General features: G+C 51.0%; 1 protein-coding gene across 1 annotated transcript; it reads right to left on the bottom strand.

Annotated features, from left to right (window-relative positions):
• Window positions 1-745: 745 nt before the first annotated feature.
• On the bottom strand, window positions 746-6,315 carry KLF10 (KLF transcription factor 10). Its single transcript, XM_082479113.1, has 4 exons — window positions 6,202-6,315; window positions 4,152-4,391; window positions 3,151-4,048; window positions 746-2,253 (listed from the first exon to the last, which is right to left on the bottom strand). Exons 1-4 carry the CDS (start codon window positions 6,292-6,294, stop codon window positions 1,994-1,996), a joined length of 1,491 nt encoding a protein of 496 aa, XP_082335239.1. The 5' UTR covers window positions 6,295-6,315; the 3' UTR covers window positions 746-1,993.
• Between the last annotated feature and the right edge of the window lie 18,779 nt (window positions 6,316-25,094).

Genomic DNA, 25,094 nt, shown 5'->3' on the forward strand with positions numbered 1-25,094 from the left:
TGGCCAGTAGGACAAGGGAGGTCATTCTTCCCCTCTACTCTGCACTGCTGAGGCCACAACTGGAATACTGTGTCCAGTTTTGGGCTCCCCAGTTCAAGAGGGGCAGGGAACTGCTGGAGCGAGTCCAGTGAAGGGCAACTAAGATGATCAAGGGATTGGAGCATCTGCCTTATGAGGAAAGGCTGAGAGAGCTGGGACTCTTTAGCCTGGAGAAGGCTGAGGGGAGACCTTATTAATGCTTACAAGTATCTAAAGGGTGGGTTGAAGGAGGATGGAGCCAGGCTCTTTTCAATGGTTCCCAGTGACAGGACAAGGGGCAATGGGCACAAGTTAGAACATAGGAAGTTCCGTTCAAATACACGGAAAAACTTCTTTACGGTGAGGGTGACAGAGCACTGGCACAGGCTGCCCAGGGAGGTTGTGGAGTCCCCTTCTCTGGAGATTTTCAAGACCCGCCTGGATGCAGTCCTGAATAATGTGCTCTCGGCAATCCTGCTTTAGGAGGGGAGTTGGACTAGATGATCTCTGGTGGTCCCTTCCAAATCTGAAAACTCCATGATTCTGTGAGTAGTAAGCACAGCTTTGAAATGCCACTCCTGTGGGGTTTATACAGCTTTAAAAAATATCAAAAGATAAGAGCGTTTCATTGGTCAGGATACATAATGACGGACACTATTTTGTTTTGAGGTTTGTTTCCTTGCAAAGGGATAAGTTCTGCTATGACTTTTTTTAAAAAGAGGTCTATATTAAAGAAAATTGGTTTTATTGTAAACAAAGTATAAAGTACAACATAAGAAATGTGCAAATCTTTAAAGTAGTCACAAAAAGCGTATCTAATACACTATTTTCAAACTGTTCACTTTCTGATATGTGTCCTCAACATATGATAAAATAGAAATAGTGAAAGTTGATGCATTCTTTGTCACAAAAGCTAAAGTTTAAATTCTAGGCCGGTGTCTTTACTGCCTTGTTTTACTTTTCAAATCACAACTTTCTAATTGAATACAATACATAATACATCCATTTCATTTTAGTATAAACCGTCTTTCAAAGAATAACATGATCGAGAAGCCTAAGATTCTTGGTTTTCTTCCTTAATCAACCCGCGTAGTTTACAGTTGCAATGTTTCTCTTAAAAGTGCACGGTATCCATTCATGAAAAACACAGTGGTACAGAACTGTGAGAAGTTACAAAGGAAACCGTAAGCAACACAAAAGCAGAAGCACCCAATGATGCCCCCGTACAACCAACTGTAATAATCACAAAGCTTGCCAAAGAAGCTGGGAAAATATTACAAAGCTAACGAGGATTCAGAAACATTCCCATCCTCCAGCTGCCCCCATGGTGCCCCTGAGCGCCCCTTGCAAGCCCCCCCAGGGCAGAGGTATAAAGCTGGGTGTGTTAAACACCCCATGCAGGGGGACAGCTCTAAGATCTTCAGGAGTTTAGCACTGAACCATCGCTTATGACAGGGCTGGAGAATGGATAGGAGGAATAGATTCCTACTAAGAAAAGGTGGCAGAAGTACGAAAACTGATTTAGATTAATTTACGCAGGTGCATTCTGGGCTCTCAAGCCTGCGCCGGTACATTGCTGTCTCCCTAGTGTGGCTGTACTGAAGACTGACAACTAAAAGTTACGGAGTTGGTCTCAAGTGTCAGCAGCAAACCTTCAGTAACGTTTACATGTGACTGATCTAGAGTATATATGAATAATTTGCAAAATTCAAAACTTCCGCAATGTGTGCTGCTCTGCTCTAGAACCTTCTCTTTCTCTCTCTCCTTACCAGTGCAAAAGACACCCGCTATTCCAGTCAAGACACGGGTTCTCCCAGCAACATTTTTTGTGACTGAGCGCAGGCTGCCTTTGCCTCTCTGCTGCACCGCCATCAGCAGCCGGCGTGGGAGAACCACAGCCGGGAGCAAAAGCCTTTTTTTAGCTGGCATATCCCAGCGACAACAGTTAATTCCACCATCTTCAGGGTAAGTCCCTTCACTGTGCGGTTGCAGATGTTGGCAGCACGGCAATATCATTTAACTTGCTCACTTCCATTTGCCAGTTTGGTAACTTCTTAGCCGATAAGTGGCGACGCGCATGCTTCGTTAAGTGGTCGCTCCTCATGAACCGCCGCTCACACATCGGGCAGGCAAACTTCTTCTCCCCGGTATGCGTTCTGCGATGGCGAGACAGTTCATCAGACCGTGCAAACCTTCTCTCACAGCCTTTCCAACTACAACTAAATGGCTTTTCTCCTAAAAGAAAAAAAAAATTACAAAGAAAAAAATCCATGAGTGCTAATTGAGCAACAAACACTGCTGCCTTGACTGGCAGGATTTGACTTTAAAGAAACATTTCTACTATGACAGTTGAGCCAAAACCTACATAAATATTAATTATATATATATGTACTTAAAAAATGTGAAAAAATGTTTATAATCAATATGTAAACGTGCAAACTCACTATCATGACAGCTAAGTAGTACAAAAGGTTAACAATTCTCTCCAACCAAATAGTTTGAGATGCTCTTTATGATTTTAACTCTCTGCTCCACATGAAGGTCAGATTACAATGACTTCGCATGCCTCAAACTACCCCTGAAACGCAACCTGTAATAGCGCTTTGTGTAACAGAGCTCTGGTAGCACACCGTGAGCCTATGTGAAAATGCATGTGACTCTTTTTGCTACTGTGGTTAAGAGATGAGCCGTGGAGAAGTTACTCTAAAACAACCAAGGTAGGAATACTTTGGAGTGGATCTTTATATTCTTTCATAAAAGAATCTCTTTTAAGTTTTACCCACTTCTGACAAAGGCATTCTTGTGGAGAAGCCCAACAAGGCATCTTTAACTCTGCAAAAGCACACTTGACATTGGGCAAGGCCCTGCTTCCCCGCTCATATGAAGCATTACCGAATGCCTTCAGACATGAAGCAAGTCCAGCACAAACAAACTGCTGAGTCAACTTCCCCCCCGGGAGATTTCCTGTCAGAGATTAGGCAGCATTATAACGTACACTGGCAAAAAAGGTATTTCATTGCTGCCCCAAATTTGTTCCACAAACAAATCCAGTAATCGCTAAAACCTTAACAAGTTGCATATACAGCCGCAATTTTCTACATTAATTTTTAACATCCAGCAACAGCGACCAACCTGTGTGTGTTCTGACATGAGCCTTCAAATGAGAGCTCTTGAAGTACGTTTTCCCACATCCTGGGTAGCTGCAGATGTGACTTCTTATTCTTGAAGAATCAACTGGAGGAGTGGTTTTTGCTGCAGAAGGTACGAAGCCGGGAGCAGGGGCAATGGGAGAGAGTCTCGTGCCGTTCGGACTAATAATGGGAGCCTTTGTGCTCTGCACAACCGGCTGGGGCACAACAAACATAACAGCACCTTTGGAAACTTGGGCGCCCATGAAGACCATGGGCTGACAGAGAGCCGGCTGCTGGCTTGGCGTGGTATTGGGCACTACGGCCGTCACAACATTGTTGTTTGTGGGCAGCGGGACCATCTGGCAGATCACTGGAACAGGGGGGGCCCCACTGCCTTGGGCAGGGCACGGTGGTGTCACCCCTGCCGACTGCTGCGCCGACCCAGGGACAGGCTGATGCCTGCTGACAGAGGGCTTTGTCAAGGGCACCGGGCTGCCAGCTGGTTCTGCGGCTTTTCCTTCTGCCACTGGCAGTTCACCGCTCTCATCACTGGCTTTGCTCAGCTCCACGGCGGAACACACCGCACGTTCGGCTTCGGCGTTTTGTTTACTGGTTGTTTCCCTCGAAACACTGTCCTGGTATTTCAGCACACTGGCTGTTCTCACCGGGCAGGTTTTGCGATTACAAAGCTGGGCATCAGCCGTGTGCCGGATAACACTGGTCGCTTGAGCCTTCAGAGGCCCAGCTGCTGGAGGCTTCTCTGCCTCTCTGCGAGGTGTGGCCAGAGGCTTGGCAGCCTCAGCCAGCCACTTGCCCAGCGCTGCGGGAGGCACCGGTGCCCCAGGATGGACCACCTGTGACATCTCCAAGTCGGAAGGGCTGTAGGGGGGGGTCAGGCACTGCATGGGGAGAGAGACACAGAAGGGGGGTGCCCCGTTAACAACACATTGCCACACCAATTGTTAAAACCAAGCACGCACACGTACAAATTCAAAAACTTACAAATGCTGGTATAGCATTAAAGTCCGCTGCTCCAGGAAGCAAAGTCTCATCACTTTCTTCTGACATATCAGACGCTGGAGTTATAGGTCTCATTTCTGCATGTTTTTTGAAGTCTGATTTCCAGTTGCAGCTCATTGAAATAAGGGCTTCTACAGCCTCGTAATCACTTTTTTCAGGAGTATTGTTCCAGAAATACCTAGTATCTCTCTGTTTCTCAGTCATCATCTCCATCTCTTCCTCCTGTTTCGGTTAGAGGAAAAAAAGGAAACTTTAAACCTGACACTAAGTTTGAATATTTTGCAGTTAGTTGTAAGAAGGCATTGTAAAAACCAAACAAAGCAACCTGTGCAAGACAAATACATTTGGTCATGTGGAGAGTATGCCTGTATTTTCCTGTTCTGTCTTATTTATATAATATTTTAATGAAGTTGTTAGTGGGGAAATCTGGCCATCTGGTGAAGATTATATATTTTCTGGAGACAAAAGAACTCCCCCCAAATCTTAAGCAACAGTTTTAAGTTATTCCATATTGCAAGTGGTATGTCTGAAAGCCTAATAAAAATCTTCACCGCACCCCCCAAAAAAAGAAAACAAAACTTCCTCCCCCATCCCACCCCCCTTCCATTTTTGCTTTAAACACAGCCCTCAGGATTGAGCTGATTTTGACACATGAAAAAGGTCCGTATTGGGCATGATGCATGTTTTCTTCAAAAGGTATTAGCTACTAAAAATGTTCCAGAAAATACTCAAAAGGTCTCTCTCTCACACACATACACGCAAGGAAAATGGCCAAGTTGGAGAACTGAAATATATATGTATATTCACTATCCGACCCATCACCACACAAAACCAACCCACGCAGAAATCCTCCTACGCTGTATGTTCCACCATTATCCCCAACACAGCTTTCCATTTCTGAGGGACACTGCCTGCCGCCGCTAGCGAATTCCTCCCCACACCCGTCTCCGCCCCGCCGAGACGGTGTGGGTGGAAAAGCCTCCTTTCTGGAAGCCGCGTCTCCAGTCACGGGTGAGACGTTTAAGGAGACCTGGCCGCGGCAGGCGGCGGGGGCGGGAGAACATCCCCGCTGTCACCGACAGCCCCGACAAGCGGCGGCCTGAGGGGACGGGGGCGGGGCGCAGACGCAAGCCCCGCCCCCGGCCGTTGGGCGCGCGCCACCCTCACCTCAGCGCACCCCGCCGCCCGCCCCCGCGCACCGCCCCCGCCCTCCTCCTATTGGCTCCCCGCGCCGCGCCGCGCCGGCGCCCATTGGCCGGCGCCAATCGAGGCGCGGCCCCGGGGGCGGGGGCATGTGAACAAAGCGTGATCGGCGCCTGCTCGGCGGTGCGGGTGCTGTCGCGCGCCGACCTTTCACCCAGTTTCCTCGCGCGGCCACCCCCGCCCTCAGGAAGGCAGCCCGCCACTGCCGCCGCCGCGGGCGGGGCTGGGGGAGCCGCGCCGCGCCTCAGAGCGGGCGGGGGCTGGGTGAGGGTCAGTGCCGCCGCGCCCGGCGCCTCCCGCCGCGGGGGAAGGGAAGCGAAGCGAAGCCGAGCGGAGTCCCCCGCGGGAAGGGAGGCCTCCGGCACGGTTCCGCCAGCGCCTGGCGGGAGGGGGTAGCCGGTCCGCTTCTCGGCCTCCACCGCGCCGGGATTGCCCCCCAGCCTCCCTCCTTTCCCCCCGTCGCCGCCTGGCACGTGCGGCCACGCAGCCTGCCACCGGCGCGGCTCCCCGGGGCGCGCAGGCACACGAGTTCCCGGCAGCTCCTCTTTCCTCCCTCCGGCGGCTGTCCTCGCCCGCCTGCCCCGCAGGCTCTCCCCTCCCCGAGGGGGGCTGCCCAACTCCTTCGCCTCAGCTCACACCCCTGCCCCGCAGGCTCTTCCCCTCCCCGAGGGGGCTGCCCTACTCCTTCCCCTCAGCTCACCCCCCTTCTCCAGCCACCGCCTCCCGCCTGCGCCACTGCCCCCGGTTCCCCCATCTCAGGACCCCGCCGTCCCTCACCGCCCCACGCACCCCCGAGCGCCCTCCCCGCCGGGCGGGGCCGGTCACTCACCAGTGGCGGGGAGCCGAGACTGACCGTAGCGCGCGCTGCCGCCGCTCTCCGCCCGCTGCCGTGATATTCCTCTTTTTGTTCGCCGCTCCCCATTCAGGTGGCGGCTCCCCCAGCCCCGCGCGCTGGGGGGGGGTGGGTGGGTAGGTGGGGGGTGGGCGGGGCTCCCGGCCTCCCCCCAGCCAATCGCCGGCAAAGGTGTGTGAGGCGACGACCAATGGGCGCCCGGGTGCCCGCGCGTGATCGGCGGCTGCCCCGCGGCGTGGCCAGTGTGTCAGCGCGGCGTGTGCGCTGCCCGCGGTGAGTCCCCGCTGCCGGATGAGTCAGGCTCCCCCCCCGCCTTCCCCCGCCCATCCGCCCGCTCCCCGCCGGCCTGAGGTGAAGCGGGGCCGCGGGCGGGGTGGGAGGAGGGCGGACCGGCCGCTCCAGCCTCCGTAGGCCTTTCTGCCCCCCCCCCCCCCAACCACCACCCCGGGAGGAAACACCGCGCCTGGGTGGAGGCCCACGCAGCCGCCTCTGCGCGGGGGCGGGGGGGTGTTTGCTGCCACGCGTCGGGATCGCCCCAGGTTCGCAGGCTGGGGCGTGCCGCGAATGGCGGGCAGGGCCGCGGCCTGCTCCCGAGCGCTGCCCGCCGCAAGCGGGAGCCCCGTGTGGCGGCCGGGAGCTCCCAGGGGTACCCCCGGCCCGACGGGGCCTGCGGGCATCGGGGCGCCGCGGGCCGGAGATCGTGGCGGCGCGGCGGTGCCCAGCTGCACGCCGGCCTGGCCAGCGGCCTCCCTCGCCCCGCTTCCCGGCAGCTGCCGCCCCAGCTAGCTTGGGTAACGGCTGCCAATTAGCTGGGTCACGGCTCGTTAGGTTACGCTGCAGACTGCGGCACTCCAGAAGGGCGAGAGCGGTTTGGTAATATTCTGCATGGTGCAGAGGCGGATTCTCTTTTCTGTCGGAAAGTTTTAATAAAAGCAGAAAAGGTGGCGGCAGTGTGTGTGTGTCAGCGCCTGAGAACCCGGACCCCGAGCCGGGCTACGGCTGTTGGGTGCTGCTTGTGCCAGAGGGCCGTTCTGCTCTGGAAGTGCTGCCGGGGCTTCGTTACGGTTCAGTTCCGTTTCTCCTATTTATTCAGCTTCACTTCAGAGATCTCCCCTCCTCCTCCTAGGCAGTCCAGCCTCCTTCACTCAAGCATTTTGCTACTTTTTTTTTTTTTCTTCTTCTTCCAAGATATGTCTTCCTCTCTTTCTCCTTTTCGGTGCTGTCATGGTACGGTATTCTCTCATTCTGCTTAATTATTCTTCCCCTTGACAGCCAATCCCAATTGACAGAAGGGGTCTGACAGCAGGTTGTGTCCTCCTGTAACTTGCCCGGAAACCTCCCAGAATGTTTCATTATGTCTGCAAGAGAGAAAAAAAGGCTGCAAGAATAGCAAGTGAACAGTTTCTTCAGCCTGAAGGGAGAATGAGGATATAACAGTTGCAAAACATGAGCACAGGGTAAAATATAATTTAAACCAATTCTTAATTAGTTCAAGAACTTGTGCATTGACAGAAGAGTGGTAATTTTATTCTCAGGAAAACACTTCTTTTTTTGCATGGCTTTAATTCCAGTGTTTCCACTGGTGCAATTTCTGTTACTTAGTTTCACACTGGTACCCTGTACACATATGGTGGGATGGTGCACTTTCCTCCTGTGCCCCCCTGCACCAGTGGCATCCCCTTCTCCTCACCCCTATAGCTTACACAATTGTCACGTCTGAGAAGTGCTGCTTGACAGAGGGAAGTCTGCATCTCCCATCATCTGTTTCCGCTGTGTAACCTGAGTATCTACTTGCCTTTTGGCCAGATTTTATAAGATCCTTGTCGTGCCGGCAGGGAAACTGGCTTGACTGCGTTATCTAGAGGGAATTCCCAAAAGAGAATTCACTTCGGGATGATCCAAATCCTTTTCACTAGTAGTGGCAAACAGTTGTTTACAAATTACTCCACTGGATCCCACATCTCTGGATGTCTTAACAGGAGAAAGTGTGTTTACTGTGTGTTTCCCACTGAAATCAACAGGAAAAAATGTTGATGAAATGGTTGCTTGACTCCCGGAACATGCTCTCCTTTGCCAAAAGGTGCTACTGTCACGCGAGGCACGGCTGGGGAAAGACTTCTAGGCTCGTAAGTATATCTCTCTGCATCTGCGCTGGCTGAAATAAAGGTTGTAGAACTAATACATAATAGTTCTTGGTGAAATTCTGTGTTCTTTGTTATGTTTTCTGTGATTGTAATCCTGTTTATTTAAAATATTTTGAAATATCTTTTGAAGCATATTATTGCCCCTAAAACTAAATCTGTAAAAGTTGCACCAGCTTTTCAATTTAACCCTATGTGATAAAATAACTCCCAAAGCTAATACCGTCTAAATTTTCTAGAAGTAGTAAACTGTTCTTTGGAGACAACACAATTTTCATATAAAATGGCAAGGTGAAGAAATTAGTATAGCAACGTTTGAGCTGGATCACGTGCCTTTGAGATTTGTCTTAAGGGTAGCTTTCAGGGTACATGAGCGAGGCAGTTGTAAAAACTTGGGAGTTTTGACCGTATGTCTCTCAGTTCATGCGACATGAAGTAGGATGTGACCCAGCACTGACAGGTACTTCTGGACTCTGCTGTGGCATAACTATGAGAAAATAATGAAGGACTAACTTGCTGTATCAGCTCCCATTTTGGGTGGCCTGTTCTGTTTTATTCTCTCTCCTCCTGTCCTTGCTTTACCTCCTTGTCCGTACTCGCTTTGGCTTCCCAGTGAGGCCTCTTGGCTCTTTGCCTTTGTTGCTGTGGGTCCTGCAGGACCGCCCGTGCTGCTTGCAGCACCCCTTCCAGCAGTAATTCTCCACTGGCCCTCACAGCTCGCCTTTCCCAGTTGCTGATCTCATATGCCCTTAACACACACTCCGCATCTTAGTACTTCTTAATGCACCTTCCTTCCCCTGACATCTGGGCTGCTTTCACTCCGTGAAAGCCTCTCCCCATGGCCATTTCCATTGCGCCTGCCAGAGCCTGCTCCGCACCACCTACAGCCGTTCATACCCTGCCGCCTCCTTGGCCATTTCTCCCTATCCGTTCCTCCCCCACCAACACCTCCAGCCACTCCATCCCAGGGTGCTCCCAGCTCTGCCTCCTCAACTGCCATCTTTCTTTGCTTCTTTTAACCAGCTCATTTCAGCTTTAATTTCCAGAGCAACCCTCTGCAGCTGCTCTTCTCATCAGCCTCAGCTATTCCAGTCCCTGAGGAAACCTCCTGCTCATTCTCCCTCCTCCTGCCTTAGTACCTACTCTCTCCTTTGGGGTTTGTTCCCACCATGTCAGTGCTTGTCTTCTGCTGCTGCTGTCCAGGTGCCACAGGACCTTCTGGCCCCGCAAGTTTCACGTTATATACGACCAGCTGCAGTCAAAATGCACAGAGTGGCTGGGGCTGGACTGGTAGGTCAAAATCCTGTTACGCTTTCTTTTTTCGAGGCCTTTAGGTCAGATCTTCAGATGAGGTCTGGATGCTGATTGTGGTACGTGGCAGGGAGTACGGGCTCTGTAAGAGACTGCCTGGTGGCCTGGGGGTGATAGGGACGCAGACAGGTGAGGGACTTTGTGTGAGAGGGTGGGGAGGGGCTTCGCTGTGCCTGTCTTCCACAGGCAGACTCGACTGTCATCTCAGTGCCATGTCGTGTAGCAGCATTGCTAGCAGCTGCCCTTGGGGAAGAGCAGCCCTCAGATGTGGGGGGACTTAACTTCTCCTTGACTCCTGTACCTCACAGGAGCTTCGCTTCCCCCCAGAGAGCTTCAGTCCCCTCTGAGTGCACAGCCAGGAGCCCTGCGTGTGTGTTGAACTGCTGTACCCTCCCTCTTCTTCTCCCCCTGCATTTGCATAGCCTGCCCTGTGCTCTGCCTGTGAACTGCAGGGCGGAACTGTCAAAACCACCTATCCCAAAAATAATCTCTGCTTCAGAGGCTGGAAAATGTGACAGCTCATTTTCATATGCAGAGCGATGCGGTGGGTGCCTGAAAGCAGCTGAGGCTGAGGAGGTGGCCAGGGAAAGGCAGCTTTGAAATGGCAGGAAAGTGGCAGCTGGGGAACAGGAGAGGAGGGACGGATGGAAGGAAGGACGGAAGGAAGAGAGCAAACCGAGAACGGGGAGGGGGCAGAAGTAGGGCCGGAGGCAGCAGGCTGTGAGTTCAGGGCAGCAGAGGGTTGTGCAGTGTAGGGCTGTTCTCTTTTCCCTGGCACGCCTACTACTGCTCGCATTCATTTGTTAATAATTGGAAGAGTGTCTGCGCTGCTACAGACAGCACTTGCAGAGTTTTATATATCAGATAACTGAGGAGGTGGAGCGTGTAATTAGCAACAAGGCAGCTTGTCTCCTTTTTTGTCTCCTCCGAGTTCTTTTCCCTTCCTCTTCATACCCTATTTTCCGCACACGTCCCAGCCTTGGGAAAAACCTGCTTTGTCCTGGTTCTGCAATTGCTTATTAGAATACCAGGTGAAAAGCAGGATTTACTTGTCATAAGACTTCAGTTTATGCGTTTTCATTTGCTTTACCAGTCTCGATTGCCAGACGGAGCAAGTCCTGTTTGGCTGGCAGCGCTGTGTTCCTCCCCAGCCCTACGTGATACTAACCCCAGTTTCTGTGTACGTGCATTTGACACAGTATTGCTCATGGCTCTTTTTCTCCAGAGCATTTGTGGCTGTTCCTGAGTCACCACAGTTCCAGTCCTGCCGTGCCTGCTCAGCGCTGTTCAATGGAAGGCTTCAGAGGCTGTTAGCAGCGCTGATGTTTGCGCTGCTGCCATAGGAGACAGCCTGTCAAGGGGAAAAAAAAAAAACACCCTCAAACACCTCTAGTGAAACCTAGGACAGGTAAGAGAAACTTCTTTTTGGCAAATGAGCAGTTTTTAGTAAAACTGGTTTTCTCTGACAATCACTGGAAGCAGCTAAAGGATCACTGTCGGTTCATGTGTATTTCTGTTTTCCATTTGGTTTCCCAGAGAAGCTGGGGATTGTGGTTTTATGCCACCCAGGAGAAAACAGACATGTCTGCGTTTTCCGTTGGGAAGATGCTTAGGATTTTGACTTTTAAGTGCTTGTGGGTTATTTATGTATGCCTATTACACTATATCTTAAGTTTAAATTTCCCAGAAAACCACTTATCCAGCCTACAGGTCATATTCTTCTGGTGTGGAAAGCTAAATTGTCATGGGATTGGGAAGATAAATTAGGGAACAGAATGGGCAACACGGCTGGTAAATCACTGGCCAGCTGTGTAACTGCAGTCCTGTCCATCAGTCTAGGGGCTGAGGCCAAGTCAGGCAAAACTCCAGCCTCCTGAATTTCACCCTGCTCTTAAGAAATACAGCTCTGTTATCTGTGGCTTATCTCAGGTTTAGCATGGGGAATTAAGAAGGTGTTTTAAGTTGCTCCTTTATCCTAAACTCTTGGCTTCTACACACTAATAAGCAAGAGACATTTTCCACTTGTGATGGGACATCAAGGGGTATTTTTAACCTCTGATATTGGACGTGTACGTGTTTCATAGAAAACTGTGGGATAGATGGTTATTTTATTCAGAGCGGAAAGAGCCTTGGTGAGTAGATGATTGCTTCAGTATCCATGAAAGATTGTGAGAGGTTTTCTGTTCAGTTCCTTCAGTGCAGGATCAGGTTGTACGCCAGCCAGAACTTCCCTCAGGTCCTGTGGCTGTCACAAGAACTGTGTTCCCTCTCAGGACACTGGACAGGATGATGGTACTGGCTACAGCCCTGCTTCCCACCTATCTTTTTGGAAGGGCAGCCAGAATGGGTGTCTGGTCATCTCAAACCAGCCAAGTCGCATACTTGCTGCGTGCCTTGGTCCAAGAAATCCTGAGAATTCTCTATAGTGGAAATCAGGAGTTAATATCGGAATGAATAGTTGATTCTTTCCATGGAGATCATGCTTCCTATTTCACTTCACATGGTGTGACCGTGTGTTTATTTTTGTTTAGTATCCTCTGTGGTCTTTCTTCATTTGTGCAATGCATGTGGTTTTGTTGATACCTCCAGTAAAGGGCAACATTTTTGGGTCCTATGTGTGATGTGGAGATAATGACATTTCACAAGAACATGGATACCTTTGGAGTGCTGTGGAAGAGTATGGCAAAGTGGCATTGTTTATTTGCAGACAGACCTTGGAAAATACCAGAAAACACAACTGAGAACCTTTCCGCTTGCAAGGCTGACATACAGATCTGTGTGTCCCCTCACTTCGAATGGTGTATTTATTATATGTGTTTTCCTGGTGTCATGATTTATTCAGCCATTTAGTATAAAACCTAACTGATGGATTTGAATTTCTGCTAATATTCTAAGATACTTAGAAGCTGAACTGTCAGCCAGTAAGATGAGAGGAGACAGCCTCGGAGTATTGTACAATGAGCTTGAGTAGCTAACAAAGCCACGTGTGCGTGCTATGATCAGACAAATGTTTTTCCCGATGGAAGCATTAGAAACACATTTGTGTGATTTTTCATGCCAAAACAGTATTTACTTGTTACACAGTGACTTAATGGCTGCTGCATTTCAAGAGTTCCTCTGGTGGGCTAAATCCTGGAGGTATGAGGGAGATTAGATGGTGGTGTGGCCAGGGCATCTCATGTGACGTTTCAATATGGTATGGAAAGTCATCAGGGACAGCTTTTCCGTTCCTCCTAACACAGGTAACAACATTTCTACACCTCCCCTTATAGGTATTTTGATAGAAGACATGAGAACAAAAGTCTTTATTTTCTTTAAACCGATCTACCTTTAATAATGTTTTGGTTCGTTTCAGCCTCATATGACAGATGAGATAGAGATGTTAATAGCTCCTGCAGTGTTAATTTGTTGATGCTAATACTTGATCCCACCCCCACTGCATACCTGTTAGTTTATATTCAAGCAAGTAAATAATCTCTGGATAGGAAAATGCAGGTGCAAAAATGCAGGTAGCATGTCCTACCTACAATACAGGCTAAACTGCATCCAGTTTGGCTCCCTGCACCCAGTACGGCTCCCTGCACCCAGTACACCCCTCCCGTACGTGTCGGCAGGCCTTGAGCTCTCCCATATCCTGCTGCTGTCTCTTGCCAAATGCCTGGCTCACATACCGCGCCCTTGGCATCATGGTACAAAACACACCGCTGGCATGCTGTTAAGCAATCTACTCGCTATTAGTAGTTGATTTAATTATTTTTTTTCCTTAAGATGTCACGGGAACTAAGGGCAGGGGTCACACTTTAGGGACCCGTGGAGACCAAGGCTTTGTGTTTCGTTTGAAGAGACGTCATAAGAGTCACAGCTTTGCCGCTCAGGTAGTCTCTTGGCAGCAATACAAGGATTGAGCAATACTACTTTAAATTTTTAAAACAAGAGACTGTGTGAAAGCCAGCTTTGGTGCTGCTCACTGCAAGTGTCTCTGCTGTGGTCTCAGACCTACGTGAAGGGCTTCAGAGGAGATCCCTGTTCACTCTCCAAATGCAGAATGCACAGAGATGATGTTGGCTTTATCAGAGACCACAGGGAGGGAACCCCCATCAGTGAGGTTGCCCTCATGACCAGAAAAACTTGCCCAAAGATTTTCATCGAGTGTTCCAAACCCCTGGACTTTGCAGATCCCTGTGGAGTAGTTTAGCTGGAGATCACGCAGGCTACGCAACATGCAACGCATCCCAACCACCTGTGTGGCAGCAGGGTGCTGGCATCTCACCACTCCCCGAGTTCTCTGTGCTGCTCGCTTTGTTCCTGCAGCTCAGTTTTAGGGACATGCACCTCATTCCTGCAGCTCTCTATAGGGATAAGTGCCTCAGCCCCACATCTCGCCATGGGAGAGACGCACTTTGGTCTTGCAGCTCACTGTTGGAGAGAGTCACTTCTGTCCCGCAGCTCGTCCTTGGAGACATGCTGCACCTTGGTCCCACAGGTGTTCACTCTGCAGGAGCCACAGTAACAAGGAGAAAGGGCCGTGTGTGCCCTATTTGAGATTACATGCAAAGTGGCACCCTGACCTCATGGAAGCTTTTGCAGAAGAGGAGGACACTGGCTCGTCCATAGCAGACAGTGCATGCTTTACCGATAGGATCTGCGCTGCAGACTGAGCCCGTGCAGCTGGTTATGATACCCGTGACTCTGCAGTGATTGGCAGCCCCCAAAGGGTGGTGTCGATTCTCCGGTCCGTTGAGATGTGGACCCAGTGAGTAATGTGCTAGAGTTAAAGTGCTGGCAGGCAGCCTTGTAAAGACCTCATCAATCTGAACCCACCTGTGACTGCTGTCTCCCTGGTCCAAAGTCTCCTCTTCATGAGGGAAAGAAGGGATGGTGGATGAGGTCAATGCCTGGAAGGGTGTAGATGCGTAGGCACAGGTCTGTTGCAAAACAGCCATGGAGGGCTACGGAATGTGGCCTGTGCTAGTGAGTGCACTGGCACGGGAGGCCGAGGAGGCCTGGGGAGGTGGGAAGTGCATCTTTTCCAGGGTGCAAATCGTCTGCTCCAGAGGACCCTTGTTGTGAGCAGCTGGGAAGCGAGCCAGTTTGCACCGTTTGACCCTGGGCCCAAGGTTGCTCTTGGGTTCAAATAGCAAAGTGAATATAAATGTACCCAGAGTCACTATGGGTGGAGTTCATCTAAGATTAGGTGCTTATAACACAAGCATCTGGTTTTATAGCTCTTTTTATAGTCAGTGGAGTGCTAATAAGTATAAACCACAGGGTTCGGTCTTGTTTCATTTTTCCCTGATGTGGGATGAATTGCACTCTGAGCTCTGTTGACTCTATCTCCCACGCTGATAACAGGAGCCTGGGCAGCTACCACAGGTGGGTGAATCTACAAAGCAGGTGGAGTGAGGTGAGGTGGATCCCACCATGTGTGCCTGCAAGGCTAACCAGAACCATCAGCTGGGCAGTGGAGAGTTTCACGGAGGGACGGACCGAGCAAGCTCAGGCCTGCCTGTTTGCTGTCTGCTTGGCGTGCAGGCGTTCACGTGGATGGCTGCAACGTGGGCATAGCACAGACTGCCCTTTGCTGCCAAGAGACTTGGTTAAAAACTGTGGGGAGAGAGGAGATACTGTGATGGGGGTGCCTGAGGATATTGCAGGGGGACTAAGGAAGTGGAGAAGAAGCTGTAGCTATTGAGATGAGGCATGTAAAGAACAGCCTCAAACTTTGTAGGCAACTGAGGTCTCCCAGAGCTGCTGCTCAGGGAACAGCATGGTTCCCTCCATGCTGTGTCAGAAGCTTCCATTTTCCCTCATTCCCCCTCGATGTGGTACGCGGCGTGGCAGCTGACTGTCACCATCTCTCGGAAGTTTGCTCTGCTAAGGGGCAGTGGCTCTGTTCTGCTGGGTTTTTAGAAATGTACTTGACCACCATGAATCTCTTCTTAGGCCCCTGGGTCTGTCTTTTTGAGTGCAGCCATAAGACTGGGGTCAAAGGCTTTGTGATCCCTGCCGTTTCCAGAGCTGATTCAGAAGCATAGCTTGTATTTAAAAATAATGAAAAAAATAGCTGGGAGAAGACTTGCATATAACTAGCTCTATTCTCCCAAGAGAGAAATGACATTAATTTCTCACTACTTCCAGAAATGTTTGGTTTTGTGAAATTTTTTTTTCTTTCAATTTCAACATTTTTCTAGTATTTTCCTGTTGCTGAGTTAACTTGAGGTGGGTTTTGCAGTTAAACTCTATTTCTACACCAAGAGGAATAGCTGAAGCTTGACTGACCTGTGCCTTTTCAGCATGAACTTCCACGAGGCCTTTTCATGGGTGCTGTTGAAAAGTAACTGTCTGGTTTGCCGTAGTGGCAGGACAAAATGATTTTTGCAAAATACTGTTTCATCTCCCTTTGTTTAGGGACTGGAAATGCAGATATTGGGCGGAACACAAGAGGGTGTCATTCTGCAGTTGTTGATCCCAGCGCAGTGAACTATTTTGACAAGGACTGAAAGGCGGAGTATGAAAGAGAGATCTCTGCCAGAAGAAAGTTTGCATCCAGTTGTTGGTTTTGAGAAGCACTCCTGAAGACCATTTTCATTTATTTGATGGCACCAGTTGTAAAAGAAACATTGATGTTGTAATGTTTGTGTTCGTACATGTGTTTGTTTTGCAGCTGGAACGGTTTTAACTATCAGAAAACAGCTCTATCCCGCCCTGGGCGGTCAGGATCACGCGCTTTCCAGGAACCGTCTTCAGAGCCCATCCAAAAAAGGACATTTCCAGCATTGATGTGAGTGTGGGTGGAAGAGAAAGCAGCAAGTGAGGGTCGGGGAGCTTTTTGGGCCCACAAAAGCCTTTGTCAGATAAGGTGGGTGACATTTTCCACACTTTGATTCTGCTTGTGTATTCAGCCTTCTGCTGCACAAACCTGGATGCACAGGCAGTGGATGCCATCCTCATGGGTCCTGTGATTCGTGAGCACTGTCTGGGACCGGTGCTGGAACATGAGGAGGAAGATGGAAAGCCCTTTGGCTTCCTTTGTCCTCAGGAAGCTTTGATGTTAACCTCAAATCCAGCTCAACCTCATGAGACCATGTACGGTACAAGCTGTAATGTATAGCTTTCTGGAGCAGGTAACATCTGTAACAATCCTCCAGAAAGCTTTGCCTGCTTCTTGGTCAGGCAAATAACTTCAGGTTCACGGGACTTCTTGCTTCTGGAGAAGTCCTGGGAACTCCTAAAGCTGGTGTGACAGCCCTTTCTACTCTACCCCAGTATTTTCTGTGTGAGCTGCATTGTCACATGTCCTCAGTCTGTCGCAGTTTGGATCTGTTTGCCTGTGTGCAGTGAATTAAAGACTCAGGTTTCATATAAGAGCAACTAGAGGTGTTGTGAATGCTTGCATTCGTAGTGAATTCCATGGTATACCGTCCTGATCAGCATACCTATGGAAGGCAAAGCTGAGACACTAACAAACGTATATGAAAAATAAGGCCGTGTCTGGAAAGCATCTGTTAAACTGAAGAAACACAGCATAGCAACTCATGCTGAAGGAAGCTTTATGGATCCGAATTAGGATGACACAGATGATGCAGCAAAGCCATGTTTCTTAGGAGCAGACCTACGTGTGGCCCTACATGCACAGCAGACCCCTCTCCCCTCTTTGGGATGACTATTAATAGCACGGGGCCGGCCCAAACTCAAATGGTGTGTTGGTCTGTTTGGTTACTGCAGGGCTCTTTGGCAACTCTGGGTGAATGCCTGTAAATAATCCTGCTGGCACTGGGTGTTGGAGAGCTCCAGGCTTTAGAAACTTTTGGGTCAAATTTACTTTTGTTAAATAAACAATGAGTATTAATTAGATCATATGACAGACCAACTGAGCACTCTTTCAAATACTGCAACTCATTGGAGTTCATTTTTATGTATTTGTATACTCGGAACCCCTTGAAATAGTTGCTTTGGTGAAAAAAATATTAAGTCTTTTACTCCTGGAACTCTATATACTTTTATATGCATGGCCCTGTGCACACGGATAGGAGGATTTTCGAGGCTGCTTAAAGGATTTGGATGCTCACTTTGTTTGGTTTAGTTGCAGACTTGAATCCCTTAGGCAGATTTGAAAACCTCAGCCATAATGCTTTGCTTATTTTAGTACATCTGGGCAAGACCTTTTCCCTGTTAAAATAATTTCTAAGTTCTCCTTCCTTGCTGCCATAAAATAAAAATAAAAATGTGTTTAAGTGGAGTTTTAAGAAGCATTCGTTTCTCTAGACATATCCATTTATCTTACTCATTTGCTGTTTTGTTTTTCTTAAGTCACAGTCTCTCTCTATTTCATACTGAGTAGAGGAGAAGGAGCTTGTCAGAACTAAACATACAGATTTATGAAAGCCTTTGATTATGATTATTTATACAGCTTAAATGTCCGGGAAAGGTTTTCTCATCTTAAATCTCTCAGCAGTACAATTACGTATCTGGCCTCAAATGTATGTCAGGAAAACACCATATGGCCCTGCCAAATGCAATGCCCCCGCGCGCACACACACACACACACACACAGAGGTATTGGTTTGCAGTGGGGGGTGGGGAGTGAGGAGTGAAATACGTAAACAGAGTTCAGTAGGTGAAAGGCTGCAGGGACCGCGTGTGCTCTGTTTATGTGGGTCCCGAGCGGGAAGCGCTCATGTTGCACAGGCAGTTGTGTTGGGGCGGGAAGAGGAAAGCACAGCCTGTCTCGGTGCTGCTTCCCGAGCCGGCTCGTTGCCCTCCATCCCCGTGGCTGCCCAGGTGCTGCTTGGAGCTCACAGGAGCTGCAGCACGGAGTGTACCGTCCCGCTGCCCTCCCAGCCGCTCTGCTGCGAGGAAACTGTCATCCTCCACCCCGGGGGAGGACAGTGCCAGCAAGGGGCTTCTCTTCATGGCTTCTCCCCACTTGTCTCCTGTGTGGAAGCAGCTGGTGGACACCAGCCTCCTTGCCCTCTTCGCCGGGCTACGCAGCGCGGTCTCGGGCTGCGCAGGATCAGCGTTGCCTTTCTGAGCTGCTTGGGGGATGGAGGAGGGGAGATGGAGGAGGTGAGGTGACGGGCTGCAGTATGCTGGAGCAAGCCCAAGTGCAGGGAAGACAAACCCACCCTCAGACCTGGCTTGGCTCTTGCTGGCACTCTTAATATTGGGTTTGACTTCTGGTTTAGGGTGATGTTCTCTTGTTTTAGTCCCACTGAGGAGGGGGTTTCCTTGGAAGTAACACAGCGAAATAAACAGAACTCCGCGGAATTTGCTTTTACTGCGAGTGAGCAGGGGGCTGGCCATGCCTTAAGCGCACATGAAGGAAGATGCAAATGAGAGAGGGTTTGGACAGGTTTTTAAATGTTACTTTGCCTTCCTTGCCAGTGTTGAAATGCCGTGGACCTTAGATTTTGTTTTGCTTGCAGGTGCTGGGAATGGTGCAGGTGTTTTGTTAAAGAAGATGCTCATAGACCGTTTGTCCCCAGCAGTTTATCAAAGGCCTTTTTTTCCGCTCATTTCATCTCCAACTTCAAGAACATGAGCCAACAAGTCAGTGTCCAAGCCCTGGTAGGAACAGCTGTCCCGCAGCTGCTCCTGCGAGGGGAAGAGCTGAGTACTCGTGGAGCACCAACCACCTGCCTGGAGCACCAGAACCTTCTCCTACACTTGTATCCAATAGCTTTTTTTTTTTTTTTTTTTTAATTGTAGCCTGGCCTGTGGACCCAGTGACGCCCAGGAGAGGAGCCCATGGCTGTCCAAGATGTCTGTGGTACCTGCCATGGATGTAAGCCTCTCTGCAGGATCTGTGCCACCAGGCTGAGGACATGGTCCCTTTACATACCCCCAGACATGCTCTGATTGGACTCTGGTTGAACCACAGAGCGGGCTGGAGGCATCAGACCCTTCCTCGGGGCTCTGCTCCCTCAGAGCGCACCACAAGAGCAGCCCAGTGTTCTGCCGGGGCAATGGGCAGTGTCCAGCAGCTCCTCTCCGCTCCATGTGGGAGAAGTCTCTGCCGTGGGTGAAAGCGCCGACAGCAGACACAGGGAGTGACAGCTCCCTGGCTGCGCCTGTCGTCCTCCAGGAGCGCCTGCGGACACAGTTACTCATCCGCAACTCGTGCCAGCTCCGGAGAGGCCGCAGGGAGACCAGCAAACCACCACGTCATCCCTCCTCCTTTGCTGTTTCTCCGCAGGCACAGGACAGCCTGTGAACCACGGCAAAAGGACCTTTTGGAAATCTGTTGCGAAACCCCATGATCACTGATTTTAGAAAAAACAACAAACGCAAGGGCTAGAATAATTTAATAGGGCTCTCTCTGCTCATCCTGCCCTGCGATTTCGAGAGAGCATAGAAACCTGCATGAATTATAAACTGGGTACCAAGCCAAACGCGAGGCTTTAATCTGGAGCAGTACAGTTCTGCTGCTTGCTTTTATCAGTTTGCTCAACTGGGCAAGGGAGCCTACTGCAGAAGCTGAATATTCCCATTTCTCTGAAAAAATTAACAAATCTACTTAATGCTGAGACAATGCCTTCTGACTCGCTGTCAGGGCCTTCGGCTGGTTCGAGCTTAGCTTATTCCAGCCCAGGCTGATTTATATGTCATGGCGCTTGTCCTCAGCTTCACCCTTCTATTGTATGCCTTATCTGAAACCCTGCTCCTGGGATTTGCGGTCGTTTGTTCAAAATAAAAAATGAGACGAATAAACGGAGATCTCATTTGAGTGCGTGATCCATGAGAAGCTAGGAACTGTGCTGGGCAAAGAAATGACCTGTTTATCGAGTATCTGCCACAGGGACGTGCTGCAGAAGTGTCCCAAAGCCCAGCATTATGTGGGGGAGTGTAAAACATAGGCATAAATAGAGAGCTTGCAAGAGAAAGTATTTTTAGGTGAAGTTGTTAGGGTAGGAGACAAAGCCCAGAAGCTTGAAGGGACAACGTCATCCAAGTTCAGGGGATCTTAAGTAGTTGCTGGAAAGGCAAAAGAAGTTCACACATCAAAAGACAATGTGATCGTACGGGACCAGGCAACGGCAGCAAGCCCAGCCGCCCTCTCTCCGTGCCCAGTGCCAGCACCACGGGTGGCACACAGCTCCCTGGTGGCACAGGGAGCCCGCTTCAGCATCTGGAAAAACCTCGTCCTTCGGCGGGGGAGAGGTGTCGCAATGGACTGCGGGAGGCTCCAGCACGGCAGGGAGCACCGGTGGCACTGTGTCCCCTCTCTCCTCTGCCCCACTGACCGGGGCACGCCTGGACTTGTCTCCTGAGCCCCGTCCTGGCAGGCACAGGGCTCTGGCTGGCGGCCACAGAGGATTCCTGTGCCTCAGCCGTGGCTTTGGTGTGCAGCTCCTCTGCATTCCTGCACACGGGGGCTCACGGACACCATCTTTTCGTGGGTGGTTTGGTCTTGCGAGAGTGCATGTTAGGACACCTGGCAGGTGAGACAGAGCTCCCTCCTCTGAAAATTCCCCAACTCCGTCATCCTCCGGGTTTTGCACTGGGTCGGGAGTGTGTTCCTGCTCAGACTGCACCCAGCGTACCCGGTCTGCAGGTTGAATAGCGGTTTGGTGTCAAAGAAACCCCCTGCTCTGAGCAAGGGGAGGCGTCTCATGGTTGCCAGTGACCGGCTGGGCCACGAGCGGCTTTGTGTGGCTGCGCAGGGCTGGCGCCCAGAGCTGCGGCTCTCCGTGCTGCAGCCAGGTGAGCCGCACCGGCACATCCCGTGCTGAGCACCGCGCTCCTGAGCTGGACCTGTGCGTGGGCAGCGAGGGAGCTGTGGGGCTTTACGTGCCTGCCCTTTCATGGCCGGGCTGCGGATGGCTCCTCTTGGCTTGCTAACAGCCTCGTTTGAGATGCTTGAACCCCACAGGGGTGCCCGAGCAGGTGGCATCCTTCAGGGCCGTGGGCTCGGGGACAGCAGCGGCACCCCGGCCGTGCGGCTGCGGACAGGTGCGTGCCACGGCGGCAGCGGGACCGGGGCCGCCCACCGCTGCTGCAGCGAGGGTCCGACCCTTCGGAGTCGGGAGAGCCACCTTGCTCCAGTGATGTTGCAAAATAGATTTGGCAGGAGCAGAGGAACAGCATGCCAAAATGCGCTAAGCTAAACCAGCTTTGCTCGGCGGATTTTTTTTTTTTTCTTCTTTCTTCACAAGCTGCCAAACCAAACGCCACTTTGGGGGCTGAGCTGAAGATGGGGATCCCCCTGCCCGCACCGCCGCCGCCGGCCGTGGAAATACTGTGTCGTGGCTCGTCAGGACTTGGCTCGCCAGCCCTGAAGAGCTGGGGCTGCTGGGGCACTGGTGTCCCCAGCAGGGCAACCTTGAGCCTGGGGGGGGCTCTCCCCTGTGGGGCTGCCCGTGCAGTGGGGACTCCCTGAAGCTGTCTGGAGGGTGTTTTTAAAGCAAATATTGCAAAGCATTCTCTGGCCTTCCGCTAGCCAGCGGGGAAGGGAAAAACAAACAAAAAAAATAACACCCTGGAAATCTATTCTGGTCTCACATGCGTCTCAAGTGGAAAATTTCAGCTGAAGTGATTTAGGTTGGCGGGGTTAAGGGAGGTGAGGCCCGGTTCCGTGCGGCAGGGAGGGATGGCTCCATGGCTGCCACGCCGGCAGGGACGGGTCTGGCAGCGGCTGCCAGTAACACCAGCCAGCGGCTCCAGAGGGGAGAGAAAGGAAACCTGAACCCAGGGAGAGCACGGGGGCCGCCTCCATTATACCTCCCAGCCTGGAAAAAAATACCACCCCCGACTTATCCGGGTGCCGAGGGATGTCTTTCCTTCTTGTCCTCACTGTCCCCCAAGCTGCCATCACTCATCTCAGTGCAGCCTGCGGAGGGGGTGTAGCGGCAGGGGGGACTTGGGGTGCGGTGGCTGGTGGGTCCCTGTCCCCGTCCCGCAGGAAGGATGATGAAGTGTGGCTGCTGCCACCCTGGCCCTGCTGCGGGTGAGCACCTGGGGGTCAAGGGCAGCTGGAGAAGGAGACATCTTTACTCCTCGGCCGGTGTCCCAGGGCCACTCACTTTGGCAGCTAGAGCTGGCTGGGAACTTGCCGTTGTTGGAAAATCGTAGTAATTTGTTGAAATGGAAACTTTTGATGGGAATGTGGGGTGTGGGAGTCCTCCGGTCCCGCGCCCTGGAGTCTGTCACCCACCTCCGCCATCCAGCTGATACCAGCATGGGCGGGTCTATCCCCATTCCCACATGGAAGGGGCAGATTTTTGAACCCTCAGACACCGGGGTCCGGCTCTCTGGGAAGGCAACAGGCGCAGGGCGGGCGAGTGGAGCTCCCTGCCGGCCGCAGCTCCCCTTTTTGGGGAGCTGTGGCCGGCAGGGAGCTCCACTCGCCCGCTCTGCGCCATCTGGGATGCTCTGGGAGCCAGCCAAGAGCTGCCGAAGCTCCATCATCAGGCTGAAAAATCGCATACAGGCGGCTCAGCCCTGATAGCCCGGTGCTGCCGTTTCAGATGCTGCTTCCAAGCTGCCCGACAGCAGGGGCTTATTTTTATTTCCTTTTTTTTTTTTTTTTTTTTTTTTTTAAAGGGAATTTACAGGATGACGTCTTTATCGCTTGTGCTGGACACAGCATCAGCGCATCCCTCTGCCAGGCACAGACACAGATGCTCAAGTGACCTCAGGCTGTATTGCTGCTGCTGCTGAGACCTGGAGCATCAGTTCCCCTCTGCTGTCACCACCTTAACAGCAGCTATTTCCACGTCAGAAGCATAATGAACTTGTGACACAAATATCTGAGTGATTTTTCTTTATGGTATGAAGAAGGGTCATGCTCAGAGACTGTGTCATTGAGCAAGATATACAATCAGGATCCAAAATCATGCAGGTACTCACTAAATTACACTATAAATTCTTGGGCCTGAAATAGTTTTCCCTGCCATTTTTGGCTGATACCAAGTATCTGCCCTGTATAGTAGGACATGTGCCATTATGTGATGCATGTTTGAGAGCGGTTGTGGTCTGCACTACTGCCTACTGCGGCATTTCAGTTAGAGAACGTTAAAATAAAGCATTATATTCAATAGAACTTACAGGAATGGCAACATAGAGTCTTTGGAGAGAGACATACCCATAACCGGAGGTTGGTGACTCTCAGTGCAGAGAGGATGAGGAGCTGCCGGCTGGACTGCAGACCGGGGGAACCAGGTCCTGCTGCCACCCCAAAAAGCCGCTCTTTTCTGGCTCAGGCTGACAAGCACAATTAGCTTTGTCCTATGTAGCTGACAGGGTAAATCCTATTAATGCCCCTAATTCAGATTAAGGACTATGCAGTTGCAAAGAGATTAAAATATGAAGTGAGAGAAAGCTCGTTATTCCAAGGATAGCAACTGTAATAAGGGGGGTCCACACCGCTCTCACGCTGCTGCTGCTCCCACCCCGTGTCCCAGGGCGGCAGAGCAGACAGACTCTCCTCTTTGTCAGGCTCTCGGGGTATAACCCCACAGTCCCGGATTAAAAAGATGTTGACCTGCCTTCCCTTGGCAGCCTGGTGACCAGCACTGCAGACAAACCCACTCCCCTCGGCGGTGGGAAGTGGTGGCTGTGGGCAGGGGCTGCAGGTGGGAACAGATCATGCTTTTCCCAAACCCTCAGGGGAGGGAGGTACTTGAAGCACATAACTCTCATCACATATTAAAGCAATTAATAGTAGTAAATTGGGGTAGTGAATTACATGCCACTACTTAATTGAAATTTTGAGTTTTAGTACAGGGAGGAAATGAGTCTGGAGAACGAGAGAGAAAGCAGCCCGCAGTCAGCATAGTGCTTCCATTGCGATGTGTATTGTCCAACACCACCTGCAGTACATGAACCAGAGGACTGTGGCAGTCACAGAAATGACTTTCTCCTTCAGTTATGGTCAGACCAGTTAAGACAAACCCTCTTTGATACATACCCTGCTGCTTCTCCCGGCTCCTTGCAGCACAGCCAGTGCCTGGGACTGCCCCTCAGGGGACGGGCAGAAGAGCCCCAGTGCCCCTCCTGCCAGCAGCACCGGGGCCCTGCTGGGGCTGGTGCTTCTCCACAGGGCTGCGTTTGCTTTTCAGCTGTCACCCAAGGCCTTGGAGAAGCCCTGAGAGCACCACCACTCTACTCCTCCCACAAGAGGAGATGAAAGGTATGGTCCCCCCATGGTCTGTGGGAGAGCAGAGCATGGCAGTTACCCAGCCATCAGGCACTAAAAGCAGGGAAGCAGAGCTACAAACCTGAAGATTCACCGCATGCTCTATCTTTTAAAGCACCTGCTTCTGTTTAGTTTTGGATTTTTGTTATTTTTTTTTTAAATAAAGCAGGGTTCAAACCTGTCTAAGCTTACTATGAAACACATTACCAGACTACTCCACTGCCCCCCCAAAAAGCAGCAGTAAAGAGCACAGATGAAGTGGTGACACATCCTATGGTGGA

This window comes from Vanellus vanellus (genome assembly GCF_965231255.1).
Source record: "Vanellus vanellus genome assembly, chromosome: 2".
NCBI classification, from domain to species: domain Eukaryota; kingdom Metazoa; phylum Chordata; class Aves; order Charadriiformes; family Charadriidae; genus Vanellus; species Vanellus vanellus.